Source organism: Cydia splendana, chromosome Z (genome assembly GCF_910591565.1).
Source record: "Cydia splendana chromosome Z, ilCydSple1.2, whole genome shotgun sequence".
Taxonomy (NCBI): domain Eukaryota; kingdom Metazoa; phylum Arthropoda; class Insecta; order Lepidoptera; family Tortricidae; genus Cydia; species Cydia splendana.
In genome coordinates this window covers 9,097,289-9,118,670 of record NC_085987.1, presented here as the reverse complement: position 1 = coordinate 9,118,670, position 21,382 = coordinate 9,097,289, and the positions used below count along the sequence as shown (strand labels likewise).

At 39.2% G+C, this 21,382-nt stretch overlaps 1 protein-coding gene across 1 annotated transcript in view; it reads left to right on the top strand.

Annotated features, from left to right (window-relative positions):
- LOC134804186 (collagen alpha-1(I) chain-like) overlaps window positions 1–21,382 on the top strand; it is a 92,617-nt gene that overhangs the window by 67,745 nt on the left and 3,490 nt on the right. The window contains exons 26-28 of the mRNA XM_063777119.1: window positions 19,987–20,202; window positions 20,430–20,682; window positions 21,151–21,297. Of these exons, the coding sequence (XP_063633189.1) occupies window positions 19,987–20,202; window positions 20,430–20,682; window positions 21,151–21,297 (616 nt within the window). The remainder of the gene's footprint in view (window positions 1–19,986; window positions 20,203–20,429; window positions 20,683–21,150; window positions 21,298–21,382) is intronic.

The following is a 21,382-nucleotide window of genomic DNA, read 5'->3' as shown; positions in this document are numbered from 1 at the left end:
ACTTCTCTGGATGGTTATGTCTATATGACGCAACATGCTCTTTATACCTAGTAGTGAAACTACGGCCCGTTTGCCCCACATACACTTTATTGCAATCGTCACAGGTAAGCTTATAAACTCCAGACTTTTTCCCCATTCTCGATCTTATCTTTGCCATTGCAAAGCTTCGAGTGCAAAGTATTATTTGTCTTAAAGGCCACAGGAATGTCGTTAGACTTCAAAATTTTGTAAATTGCATCAGACAACTTGCCAACATAAGTTATGCTCGCTTTATATTTCTTAATCGGTTCAGAGGATCGTGCCGCATACAACATAGTGTTGACCATACTATTCCGCTTTTTCCTGATGATACCATCCACAACAGACTTATCGTAACCATTCGAAACTGCTAAGTGATAAATATTATTTAATTCAATCTGATAGTGTTCATCAGAAAGAGGCACAGTCAACATTCTATGCACATAACAATGAAAAGCAGCCAACTTATGCTGCCACGGATGCGTGGAAGAAGCCGGGATAACCTGTATCGGTATGTGTAGGCTTACGGTAAATTTTGAACTGATGCCTGTTGTTTACTTTAGTGATTGTTAAATCTAGAAAATTCAATGAGTTGTCTTGCTCTAGTTCCTTTTTAAACTTAATTTTTGGATGCTTACCATTAATTTCAGCAATAAATGCATCCAGCAGGCCCATACTACCCGTCCAACAAATAATCAAATCATCCACGTATCTAAAATAGTATAATATATTATTGTTGCCCACAATATGCTGGTTCTCAAATGGTCCATAAAAATATCAGCCATCAAAGGACTTAGTGGTGAACCCATAGCCAAACCATCACTTTGCAAATAATACTGTCCCCCCAAATCTGAAATAATTTTGTTTCATACAAATCGCTGTTAGATCTATCAATTCATCTACTTCCCCTGGATGTAAACGTTGCCTTTCAAAAAGACCCTTAATAATCTCCAAAGTCTCTCCATATGGCACATTTGTAAACAAACTGTCTACATCCAATGAAAGAAGAACAGCATTATCTGGTATGTTAATGTCCTGGATCTTTTCTATTAACTGCAAGCTATTTTTCAAGCAATATTTCGGCTGGAACTGGGACTTGTCTCTTATAATGGAATTCAACCTTTTTGCCAGATTATAAGTTGGCGCACCCAAATATGAGACCACTGGACGAACTGGGATATTATCCTTATGAATTTTGGGAAGTCCATAAAGAATAGGAGCTCGTGGATTCATAGGCACAACCATACTCTTCTGATGTTCGGTTTCAAAAACAAATGAGAATTCTTAACTGCTTGTCTAAAGATCTTTCTGGAACCCTGGAGTTGGGTCTCTTTGCAATCTCGAAAATCCGTCACCTTGAATAAGGTCTAGTACTTTCTGATTATACTGTCCCTTCTCCATAATCACAATGCAGTTGCCTTTATCTGCCTTTGAAACCACCAAATCACTGTCTTGCACTTTCTGTTGTATAGATCTTAGCAGCAAAACATCAGAATCAACACACGCACTCTGTGCTGGACTAGTACTCTTGATAACATTAGCCACCATGGTCTTTGTATCTACATCACCACGGCCCCCCGCACTATTGCAACCTCAGAATCCACTGCCAAATTTTCTAATGTTCTATGAGTAATTTTTGTCTGGAAATTATACTTCAAACCTTTATCTAAAAGCCCAATTTCATTTTCTGAGAACTCCACATTAGTTAAATTCTTGACTCGAGGATGGAAAACATGGTGAGTTGTTACTTGCACATCCCTTCTCCTTAAAAATGAACCAGAACTCGACTCTGTTAACCTATGCAATTTGTTAAGCTGGGTATACATCTGGTGTGCAAGTTCAGAAGCAAAGTATCTCGCCTTCTGGTCCAGAATATCGAATTCGAGATTATGCAACTTAAATGAAAGTTCTGAATATAACACCTTAAGATGCAATTTCAAATTATCCCTTACTGAAAACCAGTGGCGAGATTCTTCGTTCAACCATATTTTCTGAGCCCTATTAATAGCCAATTTAGCAGCCCTGGAAGTACTACTACAGCGGAAATGGATGTAATTAGGAACAACATTCAAACGCTTGCACTGTTGGTTAAACCAAACATTCTGGACAGCTGCACGATGTTGTTTGGTTAGTTTGACATAAAGTCGTGCCTGTTCGGCCACGCAAGCCGTTTTCAAATAGTGAATAGAATCAGGCGTTACTTTGCGGAAATCCATACTAATTAAAACCAAAATATTACTTTGCTAATCCGCGAAAAGATAACGTGCTAGTCAATCAGTGCTAACCCCGTTATACTTACTTGCGTATTTTTACATGCAATTAATATTCCCACCCTCCCACCGCAAAAATAAATACGCAAATAAATATAACAAACCACCACCAAAAGAATAAACCTCGACACGTGTTTCGCCTCTCTACGAGGCATCCTCAGGAGTTGTTGACGGTCTGACGCCCGGCAACGGAATGACCTGTCTAGAATGGTCGGCCATATTTATACCTTGACCACTCCCCCTACCGTGCAAGTGTGAGTGAGATGGAAAAATTCGTAATAACGGCGATGACGCAACATTCAATTGTTCGTTAAGAATCATGCCCCTATTGTTGTACCTAATTATTTCCAGTTGTTCCAGAACACCCAAACGCAATCCCCTTTTCGCAAACATGTAAAATATCAAAAGAATGATTCTCAGATAAAGTGTGACCTGTATCTAATAAGTGCTTTGCAAAATTGGACTTCTCTGGATGGTTATGTCTATATGACGCAACATGCTCTTTATACCTAGTAGTGAAACTACGGCCCGTTTGCCCCACATACACTTTATTGCAATCGTCACAGGTAAGCTTATAAACTCCAGACTTTTTCCCATTCTCGATCTTATCTTTGCCATTGCAAAGCTTCGAGTGCAAAGTATTATTTGTCTTAAAGGCCACAGGAATGTCGTTAGACTTCAAAATTTTGTAAATTGCATCAGACAACTTGCCAACATAAGTTATGCTCGCTTTATATTTCTTAATCGGTTCAGAGGATCGTGCCGCATACAACATAGTGTTGACCATACTATTCCGCTTTTTCCTGATGATACCATCCACAACAGACTTATCGTAACCATTCGAAACTGCTAAGTGATAAATATTATTTAATTCAATCTGATAGTGTTCATCAGAAAGAGGCACAGTCAACATTCTATGCACATAACAATGAAAAGCAGCCAACTTATGCTGCCACGGATGCGTGGAAGAAGCCGGGATAACTGTATCGGTATGTGTAGGCTTACGGTAAATTTTGAACTGATGCCTGTTGTTTACTTTAGTGATTGTTAAATCTAGAAAATTCAATGAGTTGTCTTGCTCTAGTTCCTTTTTAAACTTAATTTTTGGATGCTTACCATTAATTTCAGCAATAAATGCATCCAGCAGGCCCATACTACCCGTCCAACAAATAATCAAATCATCCACGTATCTAAAATAGTATAATATATTATTGTTGCCCACAATATGCTGGTTCTCAAAATGGTCCATAAAAATATCAGCCATCAAAGGACTTAGTGGTGAACCCATAGCCAAACCATCACTTTGCAAATAATACTGTCCCCCAAATCTGAAATAATTTTGTTTCATACAAATCGCTGTTAGATCTATCAATTCATCTACTTCCCCTGGATGTAAACGTTGCCTTTCAAAAAGACCCTTAATAATCTCCAAAGTCTCTCCATATGGCACATTTGTAAACAAACTGTCTACATCCAATGAAAGAAGAACAGCATTATCTGGTATGTTAATGTCCTGGATCTTTTCTATTAACTGCAAGCTATTTTTCAAGCAATATTTCGGCTGGAACTGGGACTTGTCTCTTATAATGGAATTCAACCTTTTTGCCAGATTATAAGTTGGCGCACCCAAATATGAGACCACTGGACGAACTGGGATATTATCCTTATGAATTTTGGGAAGTCCATAAAGAATAGGAGCTCGTGGATTCATAGGCACAACCATACTCTTCTGATGTTCGGTTTCAAAAACAAATGAAGAATTCTTAACTGCTTGTCTAAGATCTTTCTGGAACCCTGGAGTTGGGTCTCTTTGCAATCTCGAAAATCCGTCACCTTGAATAAGGTCTAGTACTTTCTGATTATACTGTCCCTTCTCCATAATCACAATGCAGTTGCCTTTATCTGCCTTTGAAACCACCAAATCACTGTCTTGCACTTTCTGTTGTATAGATCTTAGCAGCAAAACATCAGAATCAACACACGCACTCTGTGCTGGACTAGTACTCTTGATAACATTAGCCACCATGGTCTTTGTATCTACATCACCACGGCCCCGCACTATTGCAACCTCAGAATCCACTGCCAAATTTTCTAATGTTCTATGAGTAATTTTTGTCTGGAAATTATACTTCAAACCTTTATCTAAAAGCCCAATTTCATTTTCTGAGAACTCCACATTAGTTAAATTCTTGACTCGAGGATGGAAAACATGGTGAGTTGTTACTTGCACATCCCTTCTCCTTAAAAATGAACCAGAACTCGACTCTGTTAACCTATGCAATTTGTTAAGCTGGGTAGTATACATCTGGTGTGCAAGTTCAGAAGCAAAGTATCTCGCCTTCTGGTCCAGAATATCGAATTCGAGATTATGCAACTTAAATGAAAGTTCTGAATATAACACCTTAAGATGCAATTTCAAATTATCCCTTACTGAAAACCAGTGGCGAGATTCTTCGTTCAACCATATTTTCTGAGCCCTATTAATAGCCAATTTAGCAGCCCTGGAAGTACTACTACAGCGGAAATGGATGTAATTAGGAACAACATTCAAACGCTTGCACTGTTGGTTAAACCAAACATTCTGGACAGCTGCACGATGTTGTTTGGTTAGTTTGACATAAAGTCGTGCCTGTTCGGCCACGCAAGCCGTTTTCAAATAGTGAATAGAATCAGGCGTTACTTTGCGGAAATCCATACTAATTAAAACCAAAATATTACTTTGCTAATCCGCGAAAAGATAACGTGCTAGTCAATCAGTGCTAACCCGTTATACTTACTTGCGTATTTTTACATGCAATTAATATTCCCACCCTCCCACCGCAAAAATAAATACGCAAATAAATATAACAAACCACCACCAAAAGAATAAACCTCGACACGTGTTTCGCCTCTCTACGAGGCATCCTCAGGAGTTGTTGACGGTCTGACGCCCGGCAACGGAATGACCTGTCTAGAATGGTCGGCCATATTTATACCTTGACCACTCCCCCTACCGTGCAAGTGTGAGTGAGATGGAAAAATTCGTAATAACGGCGATGACGCAACATTCAATTGTTCGTTAAGAATCATGCCCCTATTGTTGTACCTAATTATTTCCAGTTGTTCCAGAACACCCAAACGCAATCCCTTTTCGCAAACATGTAAAATATCAAAAGAATGATTCTCAGATAAAGTGTGACCTGTATCTAATAAGTGCTTTGCAAAATTGGACTTCTCTGGATGGTTATGTCTATATGACGCAACATGCTCTTTATACCTAGTAGTGAAACTACGGCCCGTTTGCCCCACATACACTTTATTGCAATCGTCACAGGTAAGCTTATAAACTCCAGACTTTTTCCCATTCTCGATCTTATCTTTGCCATTGCAAAGCTTCGAGTGCAAAGTATTATTTGTCTTAAAGGCCACAGGAATGTCGTTAGACTTCAAAATTTTGTAAATTGCATCAGACAACTTGCCAACATAAGTTATGCTCGCTTTATATTTCTTAATCGGTTCAGAGGATCGTGCCGCATACAACATAGTGTTGACCATACTATTCCGCTTTTTCCTGATGATACCATCCACAACAGACTTATCGTAACCATTCGAAACTGCTAAGTGATAAATATTATTTAATTCAATCTGATAGTGTTCATCAGAAAGAGGCACAGTCAACATTCTATGCACATAACAATGAAAAGCAGCCAACTTATGCTGCCACGGATGCGTGGAAGAAGCCGGGATAACTGTATCGGTATGTGTAGGCTTACGGTAAATTTTGAACTGATGCCTGTTGTTTACTTTAGTGATTGTTAAATCTAGAAAATTCAATGAGTTGTCTTGCTCTAGTTCCTTTTTAAACTTAATTTTTGGATGCTTACCATTAATTTCAGCAATAAATGCATCCAGCAGGCCCATACTACCCGTCCAACAAATAATCAAATCATCCACGTATCTAAAATAGTATAATATATTATTGTTGCCCACAATATGCTGGTTCTCAAAATGGTCCATAAAAATATCAGCCATCAAAGGACTTAGTGGTGAACCCATAGCCAAACCATCACTTTGCAAATAATACTGTCCCCCAAATCTGAAATAATTTTGTTTCATACAAATCGCTGTTAGATCTATCAATTCATCTACTTCCCCTGGATGTAAACGTTGCCTTTCAAAAAGACCCTTAATAATCTCCAAAGTCTCTCCATATGGCACATTTGTAAACAAACTGTCTACATCCAATGAAAGAAGAACAGCATTATCTGGTATGTTAATGTCCTGGATCTTTTCTATTAACTGCAAGCTATTTTTCAAGCAATATTTCGGCTGGAACTGGGACTTGTCTCTTATAATGGAATTCAACCTTTTTGCCAGATTATAAGTTGGCGCACCCAAATATGAGACCACTGGACGAACTGGGATATTATCCTTATGAATTTTGGGAAGTCCATAAAGAATAGGAGCTCGTGGATTCATAGGCACAACCATACTCTTCTGATGTTCGGTTTCAAAAACAAATGAAGAATTCTTAACTGCTTGTCTAAGATCTTTCTGGAACCCTGGAGTTGGGTCTCTTTGCAATCTCGAAAATCCGTCACCTTGAATAAGGTCTAGTACTTTCTGATTATACTGTCCCTTCTCCATAATCACAATGCAGTTGCCTTTATCTGCCTTTGAAACCACCAAATCACTGTCTTGCACTTTCTGTTGTATAGATCTTAGCAGCAAAACATCAGAATCAACACACGCACTCTGTGCTGGACTAGTACTCTTGATAACATTAGCCACCATGGTCTTTGTATCTACATCACCACGGCCCCGCACTATTGCAACCTCAGAATCCACTGCCAAATTTTCTAATGTTCTATGAGTAATTTTTGTCTGGAAATTATACTTCAAACCTTTATCTAAAAGCCCAATTTCATTTTCTGAGAACTCCACATTAGTTAAATTCTTGACTCGAGGATGGAAAACATGGTGAGTTGTTACTTGCACATCCCTTCTCCTTAAAAATGAACCAGAACTCGACTCTGTTAACCTATGCAATTTGTTAAGCTGGGTAGTATACATCTGGTGTGCAAGTTCAGAAGCAAAGTATCTCGCCTTCTGGTCCAGAATATCGAATTCGAGATTATGCAACTTAAATGAAAGTTCTGAATATAACACCTTAAGATGCAATTTCAAATTATCCCTTACTGAAAACCAGTGGCGAGATTCTTCGTTCAACCATATTTTCTGAGCCCTATTAATAGCCAATTTAGCAGCCCTGGAAGTACTACTACAGCGGAAATGGATGTAATTAGGAACAACATTCAAACGCTTGCACTGTTGGTTAAACCAAACATTCTGGACAGCTGCACGATGTTGTTTGGTTAGTTTGACATAAAGTCGTGCCTGTTCGGCCACGCAAGCCGTTTTCAAATAGTGAATAGAATCAGGCGTTACTTTGCGGAAATCCATACTAATTAAAACCAAAATATTACTTTGCTAATCCGCGAAAAGATAACGTGCTAGTCAATCAGTGCTAACCCGTTATACTTACTTGCGTATTTTTACATGCAATTAATATTCCCACCCTCCCACCGCAAAAATAAATACGCAAATAAATATAACAAACCACCACCAAAAGAATAAACCTCGACACGTGTTTCGCCTCTCTACGAGGCATCCTCAGGAGTTGTTGACGGTCTGACGCCCGGCAACGGAATGACCTGTCTAGAATGGTCGGCCATATTTATACCTTGACCACTCCCCCTACCGTGCAAGTGTGAGTGAGATGGAAAAATTCGTAATAACGGCGATGACGCAACATTCAATTGTTCGTTAAGAATCATGCCCCTATTGTTGTACCTAATTATTTCCAGTTGTTCCAGAACACCCAAACGCAATCCCTTTTCGCAAACATGTAAAATATCAAAAGAATGATTCTCAGATAAAGTGTGACCTGTATCTAATAAGTGCTTTGCAAAATTGGACTTCTCTGGATGGTTATGTCTATATGACGCAACATGCTCTTTATACCTAGTAGTGAAACTACGGCCCGTTTGCCCCACATACACTTTATTGCAATCGTCACAGGTAAGCTTATAAACTCCAGACTTTTTCCCATTCTCGATCTTATCTTTGCCATTGCAAAGCTTCGAGTGCAAAGTATTATTTGTCTTAAAGGCCACAGGAATGTCGTTAGACTTCAAAATTTTGTAAATTGCATCAGACAACTTGCCAACATAAGTTATGCTCGCTTTATATTTCTTAATCGGTTCAGAGGATCGTGCCGCATACAACATAGTGTTGACCATACTATTCCGCTTTTTCCTGATGATACCATCCACAACAGACTTATCGTAACCATTCGAAACTGCTAAGTGATAAATATTATTTAATTCAATCTGATAGTGTTCATCAGAAAGAGGCACAGTCAACATTCTATGCACATAACAATGAAAAGCAGCCAACTTATGCTGCCACGGATGCGTGGAAGAAGCCGGGATAACTGTATCGGTATGTGTAGGCTTACGGTAAATTTTGAACTGATGCCTGTTGTTTACTTTAGTGATTGTTAAATCTAGAAAATTCAATGAGTTGTCTTGCTCTAGTTCCTTTTTAAACTTAATTTTTGGATGCTTACCATTAATTTCAGCAATAAATGCATCCAGCAGGCCCATACTACCCGTCCAACAAATAATCAAATCATCCACGTATCTAAAATAGTATAATATATTATTGTTGCCCACAATATGCTGGTTCTCAAAATGGTCCATAAAAATATCAGCCATCAAAGGACTTAGTGGTGACATTAACATACCAGATAATGCTGTTCTTCTTTCATTGGATGTAGACAGTTTGTTTACAAATGTGCCATATGGAGAGACTTTGGAGATTATTAAGGGTCTTTTTGAAAGGCAACGTTTACATCCAGGGGAAGTAGATGAATTGATAGATCTAACAGCGATTTGTATGAAACAAAATTATTTCAGATTTGGGGGACAGTATTATTTGCAAAGTGATGGTTTGGCTATGGGTTCACCACTAAGTCCTTTGATGGCTGATATTTTTATGGACCATTTTGAGAACCAGCATATTGTGGGCAACAATAATATATTATACTATTTTAGATACGTGGATGATTTGATTATTTGTTGGACGGGTAGTATGGGCCTGCTGGATGCATTTATTGCTGAAATTAATGGTAAGCATCCAAAAATTAAGTTTAAAAAGGAACTAGAGCAAGACAACTCATTGAATTTTCTAGATTTAACAATCACTAAAGTAAACAACAGGCATCAGTTCAAAATTTACCGTAAGCCTACACATACCGATACAGTTATCCCGGCTTCTTCCACGCATCCTTGGCAGCATAAGTTGGCTGCTTTTCATTGTTATGTGCATAGAATGTTGACTGTGCCTCTTTCTGATGAACACTATCAGATTGAATTAAATAATATTTATCACTTAGCAGTTTCGAATGGTTACGATAAGTCTGTTGTGGATGGTATCATCAGGAAAAAGCGGAATAGTATGGTCAACACTATGTTGTATGCGGCACGATCCTCTGAACCGATTAAGAAATATAAAGCGAGCATAACTTATGTTGGCAAGTTGTCTGATGCAATTTACAAAATTTTGAAGTCTAACGACATTCCTGTGGCCTTTAAGACAAATAATACTTTGCACTCGAAGCTTTGCAATGGCAAAGATAAGATCGAGAATGGGAAAAAGTCTGGAGTTTATAAGCTTACCTGTGACGATTGCAATAAAGTGTATGTGGGGCAAACGGGCCGTAGTTTCACTACTAGGTATAAAGAGCATGTTGCGTCATATAGACATAACCATCCAGAGAAGTCCAATTTTGCAAAGCACTTATTAGATACAGGTCACACTTTATCTGAGAATCATTCTTTTGATATTTTACATGTTTGCGAAAAGGGATTGCGTTTGGGTGTTCTGGAACAACTGGAAATAATTAGGTACAACAATAGGGGCATGATTCTTAACGAACAATTGAATGTTGCGTCATCGCCGTTATTACGAATTTTTCCATCTCACTCACACTTGCACGGTAGGGGGAGTGGTCAAGGTATAAATATGGCCGACCATTCTAGACAGGTCATTCCGTTGCCGGGCGTCAGACCGTCAACAACTCCTGAGGATGCCTCGTTGAGAGGCGAAACACGTGTCGTGGTTTATTCTTTTGGTGGTGGTTTGTTATATTTATTTGCGTATTTATTTTTGCGGTGGGAGGGTGGGAATATTAATTGCATGTAAAAATACGCAAGTAAGTATAACGGGTTAGCACTGATTGACTAGCACGTTATCTTTTCGCGGATTAGCAAAGTAATATTTTGGTTTTAATTAGTATGGATTTCCGCAAAGTAACGCCTGATTCTATTCACTATTTGAAAACGGCTTGCGTGGCCGAACAGGCACGACTTTATGTCAAACTAACCAAACAACATCGTGCAGCTGTCCAGAATGTTTGGTTTAACCAACAGTGCAAGCGTTTGAATGTTGTTCCTAATTACATCCATTTCCGCTGTAGTAGTACTTCCAGGGCTGCTAAATTGGCTATTAATAGGGCTCAGAAAATATGGTTGAACGAAGAATCTCGCCACTGGTTTTCAGTAAGGGATAATTTGAAATTGCATCTTAAGGTGTTATATTCAGAACTTTCATTTAAGTTGCATAATCTCGAATTCGATATTCTGGACCAGAAGGCGAGATACTTTGCTTCTGAACTTGCACACCAGATGTATACTACCCAGCTTAACAAATTGCATAGGTTAACAGAGTCGAGTTCTGGTTCATTTTTAAGGAGAAGGGATGTGCAAGTAACAACTCACCATGTTTTCCATCCTCGAGTCAAGAATTTAACTAATGTGGAGTTCTCAGAAAATGAAATTGGGCTTTTAGATAAAGGTTTGAAGTATAATTTCCAGACAAAAATTACTCATAGAACATTAGAAAATTTGGCAGTGGATTCTGAGGTTGCAATAGTGCGGGGCCGTGGTGATGTAGATACAAAGACCATGGTGGCTAATGTTATCAAGAGTACTAGTCCAGCACAGAGTGCGTGTGTTGATTCTGATGTTTTGCTGCTAAGATCTATACAACAGAAAGTGCAAGACAGTGATTTGGTGGTTTCAAAGGCAGATAAAGGCAACTGCATTGTGATTATGGAGAAGGGACAGTATAATCAGAAAGTACTAGACCTTATTCAAGGTGACGGATTTTCGAGATTGCAAAGAGACCCAACTCCAGGGTTCCAGAAAGATCTTAGACAAGCAGTTAAGAATTCTTCATTTGTTTTTGAAACCGAACATCAGAAGAGTATGGTTGTGCCTATGAATCCACGAGCTCCTATTCTTTATGGACTTCCCAAAATTCATAAGGATAATATCCCAGTTCGTCCAGTGGTCTCATATTTGGGTGCGCCAACTTATAATCTGGCAAAAAGGTTGAATTCCATTATAAGAGACAAGTCCCAGTTCCAGCCGAAATATTGCTTGAAAAATAGCTTGCAGTTAATAGAAAAGATCCAGGACATTAACATACCAGATAATGCTGTTCTTCTTTCATTGGATGTAGACAGTTTGTTTACAAATGTGCCATATGGAGAGACTTTGGAGATTATTAAGGGTCTTTTTGAAAGGCAACGTTTACATCCAGGGGAAGTAGATGAATTGATAGATCTAACAGCGATTTGTATGAAACAAAATTATTTCAGATTTGGGGGACAGTATTATTTGCAAAGTGATGGTTTGGCTATGGGTTCACCACTAAGTCCTTTGATGGCTGATATTTTTATGGACCATTTTGAGAACCAGCATATTGTGGGCAACAATAATATATTATACTATTTTAGATACGTGGATGATTTGATTATTTGTTGGACGGGTAGTATGGGCCTGCTGGATGCATTTATTGCTGAAATTAATGGTAAGCATCCAAAAATTAAGTTTAAAAAGGAACTAGAGCAAGACAACTCATTGAATTTTCTAGATTTAACAATCACTAAAGTAAACAACAGGCATCAGTTCAAAATTTACCGTAAGCCTACACATACCGATACAGTTATCCCGGCTTCTTCCACGCATCCGTGGCAGCATAAGTTGGCTGCTTTTCATTGTTATGTGCATAGAATGTTGACTGTGCCTCTTTCTGATGAACACTATCAGATTGAATTAAATAATATTTATCACTTAGCAGTTTCGAATGGTTACGATAAGTCTGTTGTGGATGGTATCATCAGGAAAAAGCGGAATAGTATGGTCAACACTATGTTGTATGCGGCACGATCCTCTGAACCGATTAAGAAATATAAAGCGAGCATAACTTATGTTGGCAAGTTGTCTGATGCAATTTACAAAATTTTGAAGTCTAACGACATTCCTGTGGCCTTTAAGACAAATAATACTTTGCACTCGAAGCTTTGCAATGGCAAAGATAAGATCGAGAATGGGAAAAAGTCTGGAGTTTATAAGCTTACCTGTGACGATTGCAATAAAGTGTATGTGGGGCAAACGGGCCGTAGTTTCACTACTAGGTATAAAGAGCATGTTGCGTCATATAGACATAACCATCCAGAGAAGTCCAATTTTGCAAAGCACTTATTAGATACAGGTCACACTTTATCTGAGAATCATTCTTTTGATATTTTACATGTTTGCGAAAAGGGATTGCGTTTGGGTGTTCTGGAACAACTGGAAATAATTAGGTACAACAATAGGGGCATGATTCTTAACGAACAATTGAATGTTGCGTCATCGCCGTTATTACGAATTTTTCCATCTCACTCACACTTGCACGGTAGGGGGAGTGGTCAAGGTATAAATATGGCCGACCATTCTAGACAGGTCATTCCGTTGCCGGGCGTCAGACCGTCAACAACTCCTGAGGATGCCTCGTAGAGAGGCGAAACACGTGTCGAGGTTTATTCTTTTGGTGGTGGTTTGTTATATTTATTTGCGTATTTATTTTTGCGGTGGGAGGGTGGGAATATTAATTGCATGTAAAAATACGCAAGTAAGTATAACGGGTTAGCACTGATTGACTAGCACGTTATCTTTTCGCGGATTAGCAAAGTAATATTTTGGTTTTAATTAGTATGGATTTCCGCAAAGTAACGCCTGATTCTATTCACTATTTGAAAACGGCTTGCGTGGCCGAACAGGCACGACTTTATGTCAAACTAACCAAACAACATCGTGCAGCTGTCCAGAATGTTTGGTTTAACCAACAGTGCAAGCGTTTGAATGTTGTTCCTAATTACATCCATTTCCGCTGTAGTAGTACTTCCAGGGCTGCTAAATTGGCTATTAATAGGGCTCAGAAAATATGGTTGAACGAAGAATCTCGCCACTGGTTTTCAGTAAGGGATAATTTGAAATTGCATCTTAAGGTGTTATATTCAGAACTTTCATTTAAGTTGCATAATCTCGAATTCGATATTCTGGACCAGAAGGCGAGATACTTTGCTTCTGAACTTGCACACCAGATGTATACTACCCAGCTTAACAAATTGCATAGGTTAACAGAGTCGAGTTCTGGTTCATTTTTAAGGAGAAGGGATGTGCAAGTAACAACTCACCATGTTTTCCATCCTCGAGTCAAGAATTTAACTAATGTGGAGTTCTCAGAAAATGAAATTGGGCTTTTAGATAAAGGTTTGAAGTATAATTTCCAGACAAAAATTACTCATAGAACATTAGAAAATTTGGCAGTGGATTCTGAGGTTGCAATAGTGCGGGGCCGTGGTGATGTAGATACAAAGACCATGGTGGCTAATGTTATCAAGAGTACTAGTCCAGCACAGAGTGCGTGTGTTGATTCTGATGTTTTGCTGCTAAGATCTATACAACAGAAAGTGCAAGACAGTGATTTGGTGGTTTCAAAGGCAGATAAAGGCAACTGCATTGTGATTATGGAGAAGGGACAGTATAATCAGAAAGTACTAGACCTTATTCAAGGTGACGGATTTTCGAGATTGCAAAGAGACCCAACTCCAGGGTTCCAGAAAGATCTTAGACAAGCAGTTAAGAATTCTTCATTTGTTTTTGAAACCGAACATCAGAAGAGTATGGTTGTGCCTATGAATCCACGAGCTCCTATTCTTTATGGACTTCCCAAAATTCATAAGGATAATATCCCAGTTCGTCCAGTGGTCTCATATTTGGGTGCGCCAACTTATAATCTGGCAAAAAGGTTGAATTCCATTATAAGAGACAAGTCCCAGTTCCAGCCGAAATATTGCTTGAAAAATAGCTTGCAGTTAATAGAAAAGATCCAGGACATTAACATACCAGATAATGCTGTTCTTCTTTCATTGGATGTAGACAGTTTGTTTACAAATGTGCCATATGGAGAGACTTTGGAGATTATTAAGGGTCTTTTTGAAAGGCAACGTTTACATCCAGGGGAAGTAGATGAATTGATAGATCTAACAGCGATTTGTATGAAACAAAATTATTTCAGATTTGGGGGACAGTATTATTTGCAAAGTGATGGTTTGGCTATGGGTTCACCACTAAGTCCTTTGATGGCTGATATTTTTATGGACCATTTTGAGAACCAGCATATTGTGGGCAACAATAATATATTATACTATTTTAGATACGTGGATGATTTGATTATTTGTTGGACGGGTAGTATGGGCCTGCTGGATGCATTTATTGCTGAAATTAATGGTAAGCATCCAAAAATTAAGTTTAAAAAGGAACTAGAGCAAGACAACTCATTGAATTTTCTAGATTTAACAATCACTAAAGTAAACAACAGGCATCAGTTCAAAATTTACCGTAAGCCTACACATACCGATACAGTTATCCCGGCTTCTTCCACGCATCCGTGGCAGCATAAGTTGGCTGCTTTTCATTGTTATGTGCATAGAATGTTGACTGTGCCTCTTTCTGATGAACACTATCAGATTGAATTAAATAATATTTATCACTTAGCAGTTTCGAATGGTTACGATAAGTCTGTTGTGGATGGTATCATCAGGAAAAAGCGGAATAGTATGGTCAACACTATGTTGTATGCGGCACGATCCTCTGAACCGATTAAGAAATATAAAGCGAGCATAACTTATGTTGGCAAGTTGTCTGATGCAATTTACAAAATTTTGAAGTCTAACGACATTCCTGTGGCCTTTAAGACAAATAATACTTTGCACTCGAAGCTTTGCAATGGCAAAGATAAGATCGAGAATGGGAAAAAGTCTGGAGTTTATAAGCTTACCTGTGACGATTGCAATAAAGTGTATGTGGGGCAAACGGGCCGTAGTTTCACTACTAGGTATAAAGAGCATGTTGCGTCATATAGACATAACCATCCAGAGAAGTCCAATTTTGCAAAGCACTTATTAGATACAGGTCACACTTTATCTGAGAATCATTCTTTTGATATTTTACATGTTTGCGAAAAGGGATTGCGTTTGGGTGTTCTGGAACAACTGGAAATAATTAGGTACAACAATAGGGGCATGATTCTTAACGAACAATTGAATGTTGCGTCATCGCCGTTATTACGAATTTTTCCATCTCACTCACACTTGCACGGTAGGGGGAGTGGTCAAGGTATAAATATGGCCGACCATTCTAGACAGGTCATTCCGTTGCCGGGCGTCAGACCGTCAACAACTCCTGAGGATGCCTCGTAGAGAGGCGAAACACGTGTCGAGGTTTATTCTTTTGGTGGTGGTTTGTTATATTTATTTGCGTATTTATTTTTGCGGTGGGAGGGTGGGAATATTAATTGCATGTAAAAATACGCAAGTAAGTATAACGGGTTAGCACTGATTGACTAGCACGTTATCTTTTCGCGGATTAGCAAAGTAATATTTTGGTTTTAATTAGTATGGATTTCCGCAAAGTAACGCCTGATTCTATTCACTATTTGAAAACGGCTTGCGTGGCCGAACAGGCACGACTTTATGTCAAACTAACCAAACAACATCGTGCAGCTGTCCAGAATGTTTGGTTTAACCAACAGTGCAAGCGTTTGAATGTTGTTCCTAATTACATCCATTTCCGCTGTAGTAGTACTTCCAGGGCTGCTAAATTGGCTATTAATAGGGCTCAGAAAATATGGTTGAACGAAGAATCTCGCCACTGGTTTTCAGTAAGGGATAATTTGAAATTGCATCTTAAGGTGTTATATTCAGAACTTTCATTTAAGTTGCATAATCTCGAATTCGATATTCTGGACCAGAAGGCGAGATACTTTGCTTCTGAACTTGCACACCAGATGTATACTACCCAGCTTAACAAATTGCATAGGTTAACAGAGTCGAGTTCTGGTTCATTTTTAAGGAGAAGGGATGTGCAAGTAACAACTCACCATGTTTTCCATCCTCGAGTCAAGAATTTAACTAATGTGGAGTTCTCAGAAAATGAAATTGGGCTTTTAGATAAAGGTTTGAAGTATAATTTCCAGACAAAAATTACTCATAGAACATTAGAAAATTTGGCAGTGGATTCTGAGGTTGCAATAGTGCGGGGCCGTGGTGATGTAGATACAAAGACCATGGTGGCTAATGTTATCAAGAGTACTAGTCCAGCATAGAGTGCGTGTGTTGATTCTGATGTTTTGCTGCTAAGATCTATACAACAGAAAGTGCAAGACAGTGATTTGGTGGTTTCAAAGGCAGATAAAGGCAACTGCATTGTGATTATGGAGAAGGGACAGTATAATCAGAAAGTACTAGACCTTATTCAAGGTGACGGATTTTCGAGATTGCAAAGAGACCCAACTCCAGGGTTCCAGAAAGATCTTAGACAAGCAGTTAAGAATTCTTCATTTGTTTTTGAAACCGAACATCAGAAGAGTATGGTTGTGCCTATGAATCCACGAGCTCCTATTCTTTATGGACTTCCCAAAATTCATAAGGATAATATCCCAGTTCGTCCAGTGGTCTCATATTTGGGTGCGCCAACTTATAATCTGGCAAAAAGGTTGAATTCCATTATAAGAGACAAGTCCCAGTTCCAGCCGAAATATTGCTTGAAAAATAGCTTGCAGTTAATAGAAAAGATCCAGGACATTAACATACCAGATAATGCTGTTCTTCTTTCATTGGATGTAGACAGTTTGTTTACAAATGTGCCATATGGAGAGACTTTGGAGATTATTAAGGGTCTTTTTGAAAGGCAACGTTTACATCCAGGGGAAGTAGATGAATTGATAGATCTAACAGCGATTTGTATGAAACAAAATTATTTCAGATTTGGGGGACAGTATTATTTGCAAAGTGATGGTTTGGCTATGGGTTCACCACTAAGTCCTTTGATGGCTGATATTTTTATGGACCATTTTGAGAACCAGCATATTGTGGGCAACAATAATATATTATACTATTTTAGATACGTGGATGATTTGATTATTTGTTGGACGGGTAGTATGGGCCTGCTGGATGCATTTATTGCTGAAATTAATGGTAAGCATCCAAAAATTAAGTTTAAAAAGGAACTAGAGCAAGACAACTCATTGAATTTTCTAGATTTAACAATCACTAAAGTAAACAACAGGCATCAGTTCAAAATTTACCGTAAGCCTACACATACCGATACAGTTATCCCGGCTTCTTCCACGCATCCGTGGCAGCATAAGTTGGCTGCTTTTCATTGTTATGTGCATAGAATGTTGACTGTGCCTCTTTCTGATGAACACTATCAGATTGAATTAAATAATATTTATCACTTAGCAGTTTCGAATGGTTACGATAAGTCTGTTGTGGATGGTATCATCAGGAAAAAGCGGAATAGTATGGTCAACACTATGTTGTATGCGGCACGATCCTCTGAACCGATTAAGAAATATAAAGCGAGCATAACTTATGTTGGCAAGTTGTCTGATGCAATTTACAAAATTTTGAAGTCTAACGACATTCCTGTGGCCTTTAAGACAAATAATACTTTGCACTCGAAGCTTTGCAATGGCAAAGATAAGATCGAGAATGGGAAAAAGTCTGGAGTTTATAAGCTTACCTGTGACGATTGCAATAAAGTGTATGTGGGGCAAACGGGCCGTAGTTTCACTACTAGGTATAAAGAGCATGTTGCGTCATATAGACATAACCATCCAGAGAAGTCCAATTTTGCAAAGCACTTATTAGATACAGGTCACACTTTATCTGAGAATCATTCTTTTGATATTTTACATGTTTGCGAAAAGGGATTGCGTTTGGGTGTTCTGGAACAACTGGAAATAATTAGGTACAACAATAGGGGCATGATTCTTAACGAACAATTGAATGTTGCGTCATCGCCGTTATTACGAATTTTTCCATCTCACTCACACTTGCACGGTAGGGGGAGTGGTCAAGGTATAAATATGGCCGACCATTCTAGACAGGTCATTCCGTTGCCGGGCGTCAGACCGTCAACAACTCCTGAGGATGCCTCGTAGAGAGGCGAAACACGTGTCGAGGTTTATTCTTTTGGTGGTGGTTTGTTATATTTATTTGCGTATTTATTTTTGCGGTGGGAGGGTGGGAATATTAATTGCATGTAAAAATACGCAAGTAAGTATAACGGGTTAGCACTGATTGACTAGCACGTTATCTTTTCGCGGATTAGCAAAGTAATATTTTGGTTTTAATTAGTATGGATTTCCGCAAAGTAACGCCTGATTCTATTCACTATACCTATAAGGATAAAGTGAGAAAAGAAAAATTAGACAGGAAAGACGCGTAACCTTAACTCGTGGTAAAAAGTTTATGATCCAAATGTACTTACTGAAACAGCATATGTGTCGTTTCCAAGCAAAAAGTCCCACTTTGCCGTTTGCCATAAAGATGCTTTGACTGGTTATTCGTATGAAGATACAAGAAAATCTCATCCTTATAGTAAGCGACAAAGTGGGGCCTTTGACTAGACTTAGACACATATACCTACACTACTAAGCTATTACGGTTGTTCTACTCGTACTGTTGGTCCTACTTCCATCTTAAATTCAGACGGACTGAGAGCGGCGTTGTGACAAAATGAATTGCGTACGCGATAACCCATGGGAAATCTAAACAAAACAAAATGCATTTGCTACTCAAGACAAATGGCAGTTTGTGGTTCTTATGACATAATAATAATAATAACTCGAGGCCTTATTTAAACTGACAAAATATCCTTAAACGATTATTTTTAAGTGTTTAAAAATTTTTATTTTTAAGATCTAAGTGAAAGGGAGACGGTAAGTATCTTCATTTAGGCTGAGAGACATATGTTTGTTTGTTCGGGTGTTTGTACGTACAAATGAACGTCCATCTCTAAAAAAACTTAATTACCTACTTGCCGTTTTCTGTAAAGTATTTGAGCTCCAGCGATGGTTCTTAGATAGGATTTCACTTACGGGATAATACTTATGGAAGCTCCGGCCCGGACACGGCCCGGTGTAACATGAGTCATCCTTTATCGTTCTGTCACCGTCGCGTCCGTGGCTGTCACAACACAAGCGTTTATGTGCAAGAGTGACGCATAGCAGACAGGCGATAAAAACGCGACCATTCTATCTGTTCGCTGGTATAATTTTATCGCGATCTTATTATTCGGGATGATTGATTGATTGATTGATTATACGAGTAGATTGCTTTAAAAGTGTCGTATTAGTTTGAAGCAATACTGTAAGCGTCCTGAATAAAGTTATTTTCTTTCTTCTTCCTTTCTAATTATGTAGGTATACTCGTATATGTTCGTTGAAAATAATATTTAGTACTTAAATATTTTAGGGTGAAGTAGGAGCACCGGGAACTACCGGGCCGGAAGGCCCAGCCGGAAAGATCGGGCCGCCAGGACCACAAGGGCCACGAGGAGAAAAGGGAAACACGGGGCCCAAGGGCCACATGGGCGACACCGGGCCAATGGGCTTAAAGGGCGATCAGGGCGACGTCGGGAAGAAAGGACCGCCCGGGCCAACTGGGCCTTTGGGACCTAAGGGAGACATGGTAATAATATAACACTATTATAAGAAAGATGATGATTTCTTCTTCGGTCTACATACGTAGCACTAGTAGAATAGATCAATTTTATCATATGAATTTATTTTTGCAGCCCACGTAAAATACCTAATCTACATTTATAACCGAATTAAAAAAAAGATAAGCTTATAAGTATACTTTACGAAAAATCTATTAAGTTGTAAAACATATACCTAACTATTTATTATTATTAGGGTCCCGAAGGACCGCAAGGAGCAAAAGGGGAACCAGGACCAGCGGGTCCTGTAGGTCCAGAAGGGCCTCTCGGTCCCAAAGGTTCGCCGGGCCCTGAAGGCAGGCCGGGCCAGCCCGGGCCGCCGGGGTCGCCAGGTCCGCCCGGCCCGCCGGCGCCCCCGCCCCAGCTGCCCGCCGAACTGTTCGTGTCGTCGCGACGAAGACGCAGCGTGGAGGATGATGAGTCGACCACAGATGCCGATATTGAAGATGGTAAGCTGATATTCGATATAAGTTTTAAAACCCTCAAAACTGAAAACATGCGATTATTTTGGGGCAGTGGAAATAGCTTCACCTGGAACCAATCGTAGGTAACCTAACTATCGAACAAACTGATTCCTGACCCACTGTGAAACCTATTCACATTTACTAAGTCATTGGCATTACATTGATTTAAAAAGTAAAATTATTATAACACTTATCTTCTGTGGTGTACGTAACGCAGCGAGTGCGATGGGCACCTTTGCGCCGGGGGTAGCGCGGGGAGGCCTCTTTCAGTAGTTTTTATATTCCTTGTTTGATTTTAGATATATTTAGGGTTGTTAGTTTTAATTTAGTATTATTCATAGATTTACTAGTTATTTATTTGTCTTATTAGTTATTTATTTATTAGTTCATAAGTTATTTATTTGTCTTATTCAATGAAATAAATTTCTTAATTAATTACGTGTTCTATTACAGAAGACATCGACTGGCCCAAAGAGATAATGAACGGCGTGCTGGCCGCCCGCACGGCGTTGGACGCGGCGCTGCGGCCGCGCGGCTCGCGTGGAAACCCTGCGCTCAGTTGCAGGGACTTGCGGGTCACACATCCTAACTCCACTGACGGTAAGGCGGTCTTCACTATAAGACATATCGCACGGCGCAGGACGCGACGCGGCGGCCCAGCGTCTCGCGTGGTAACCCCGCGCTC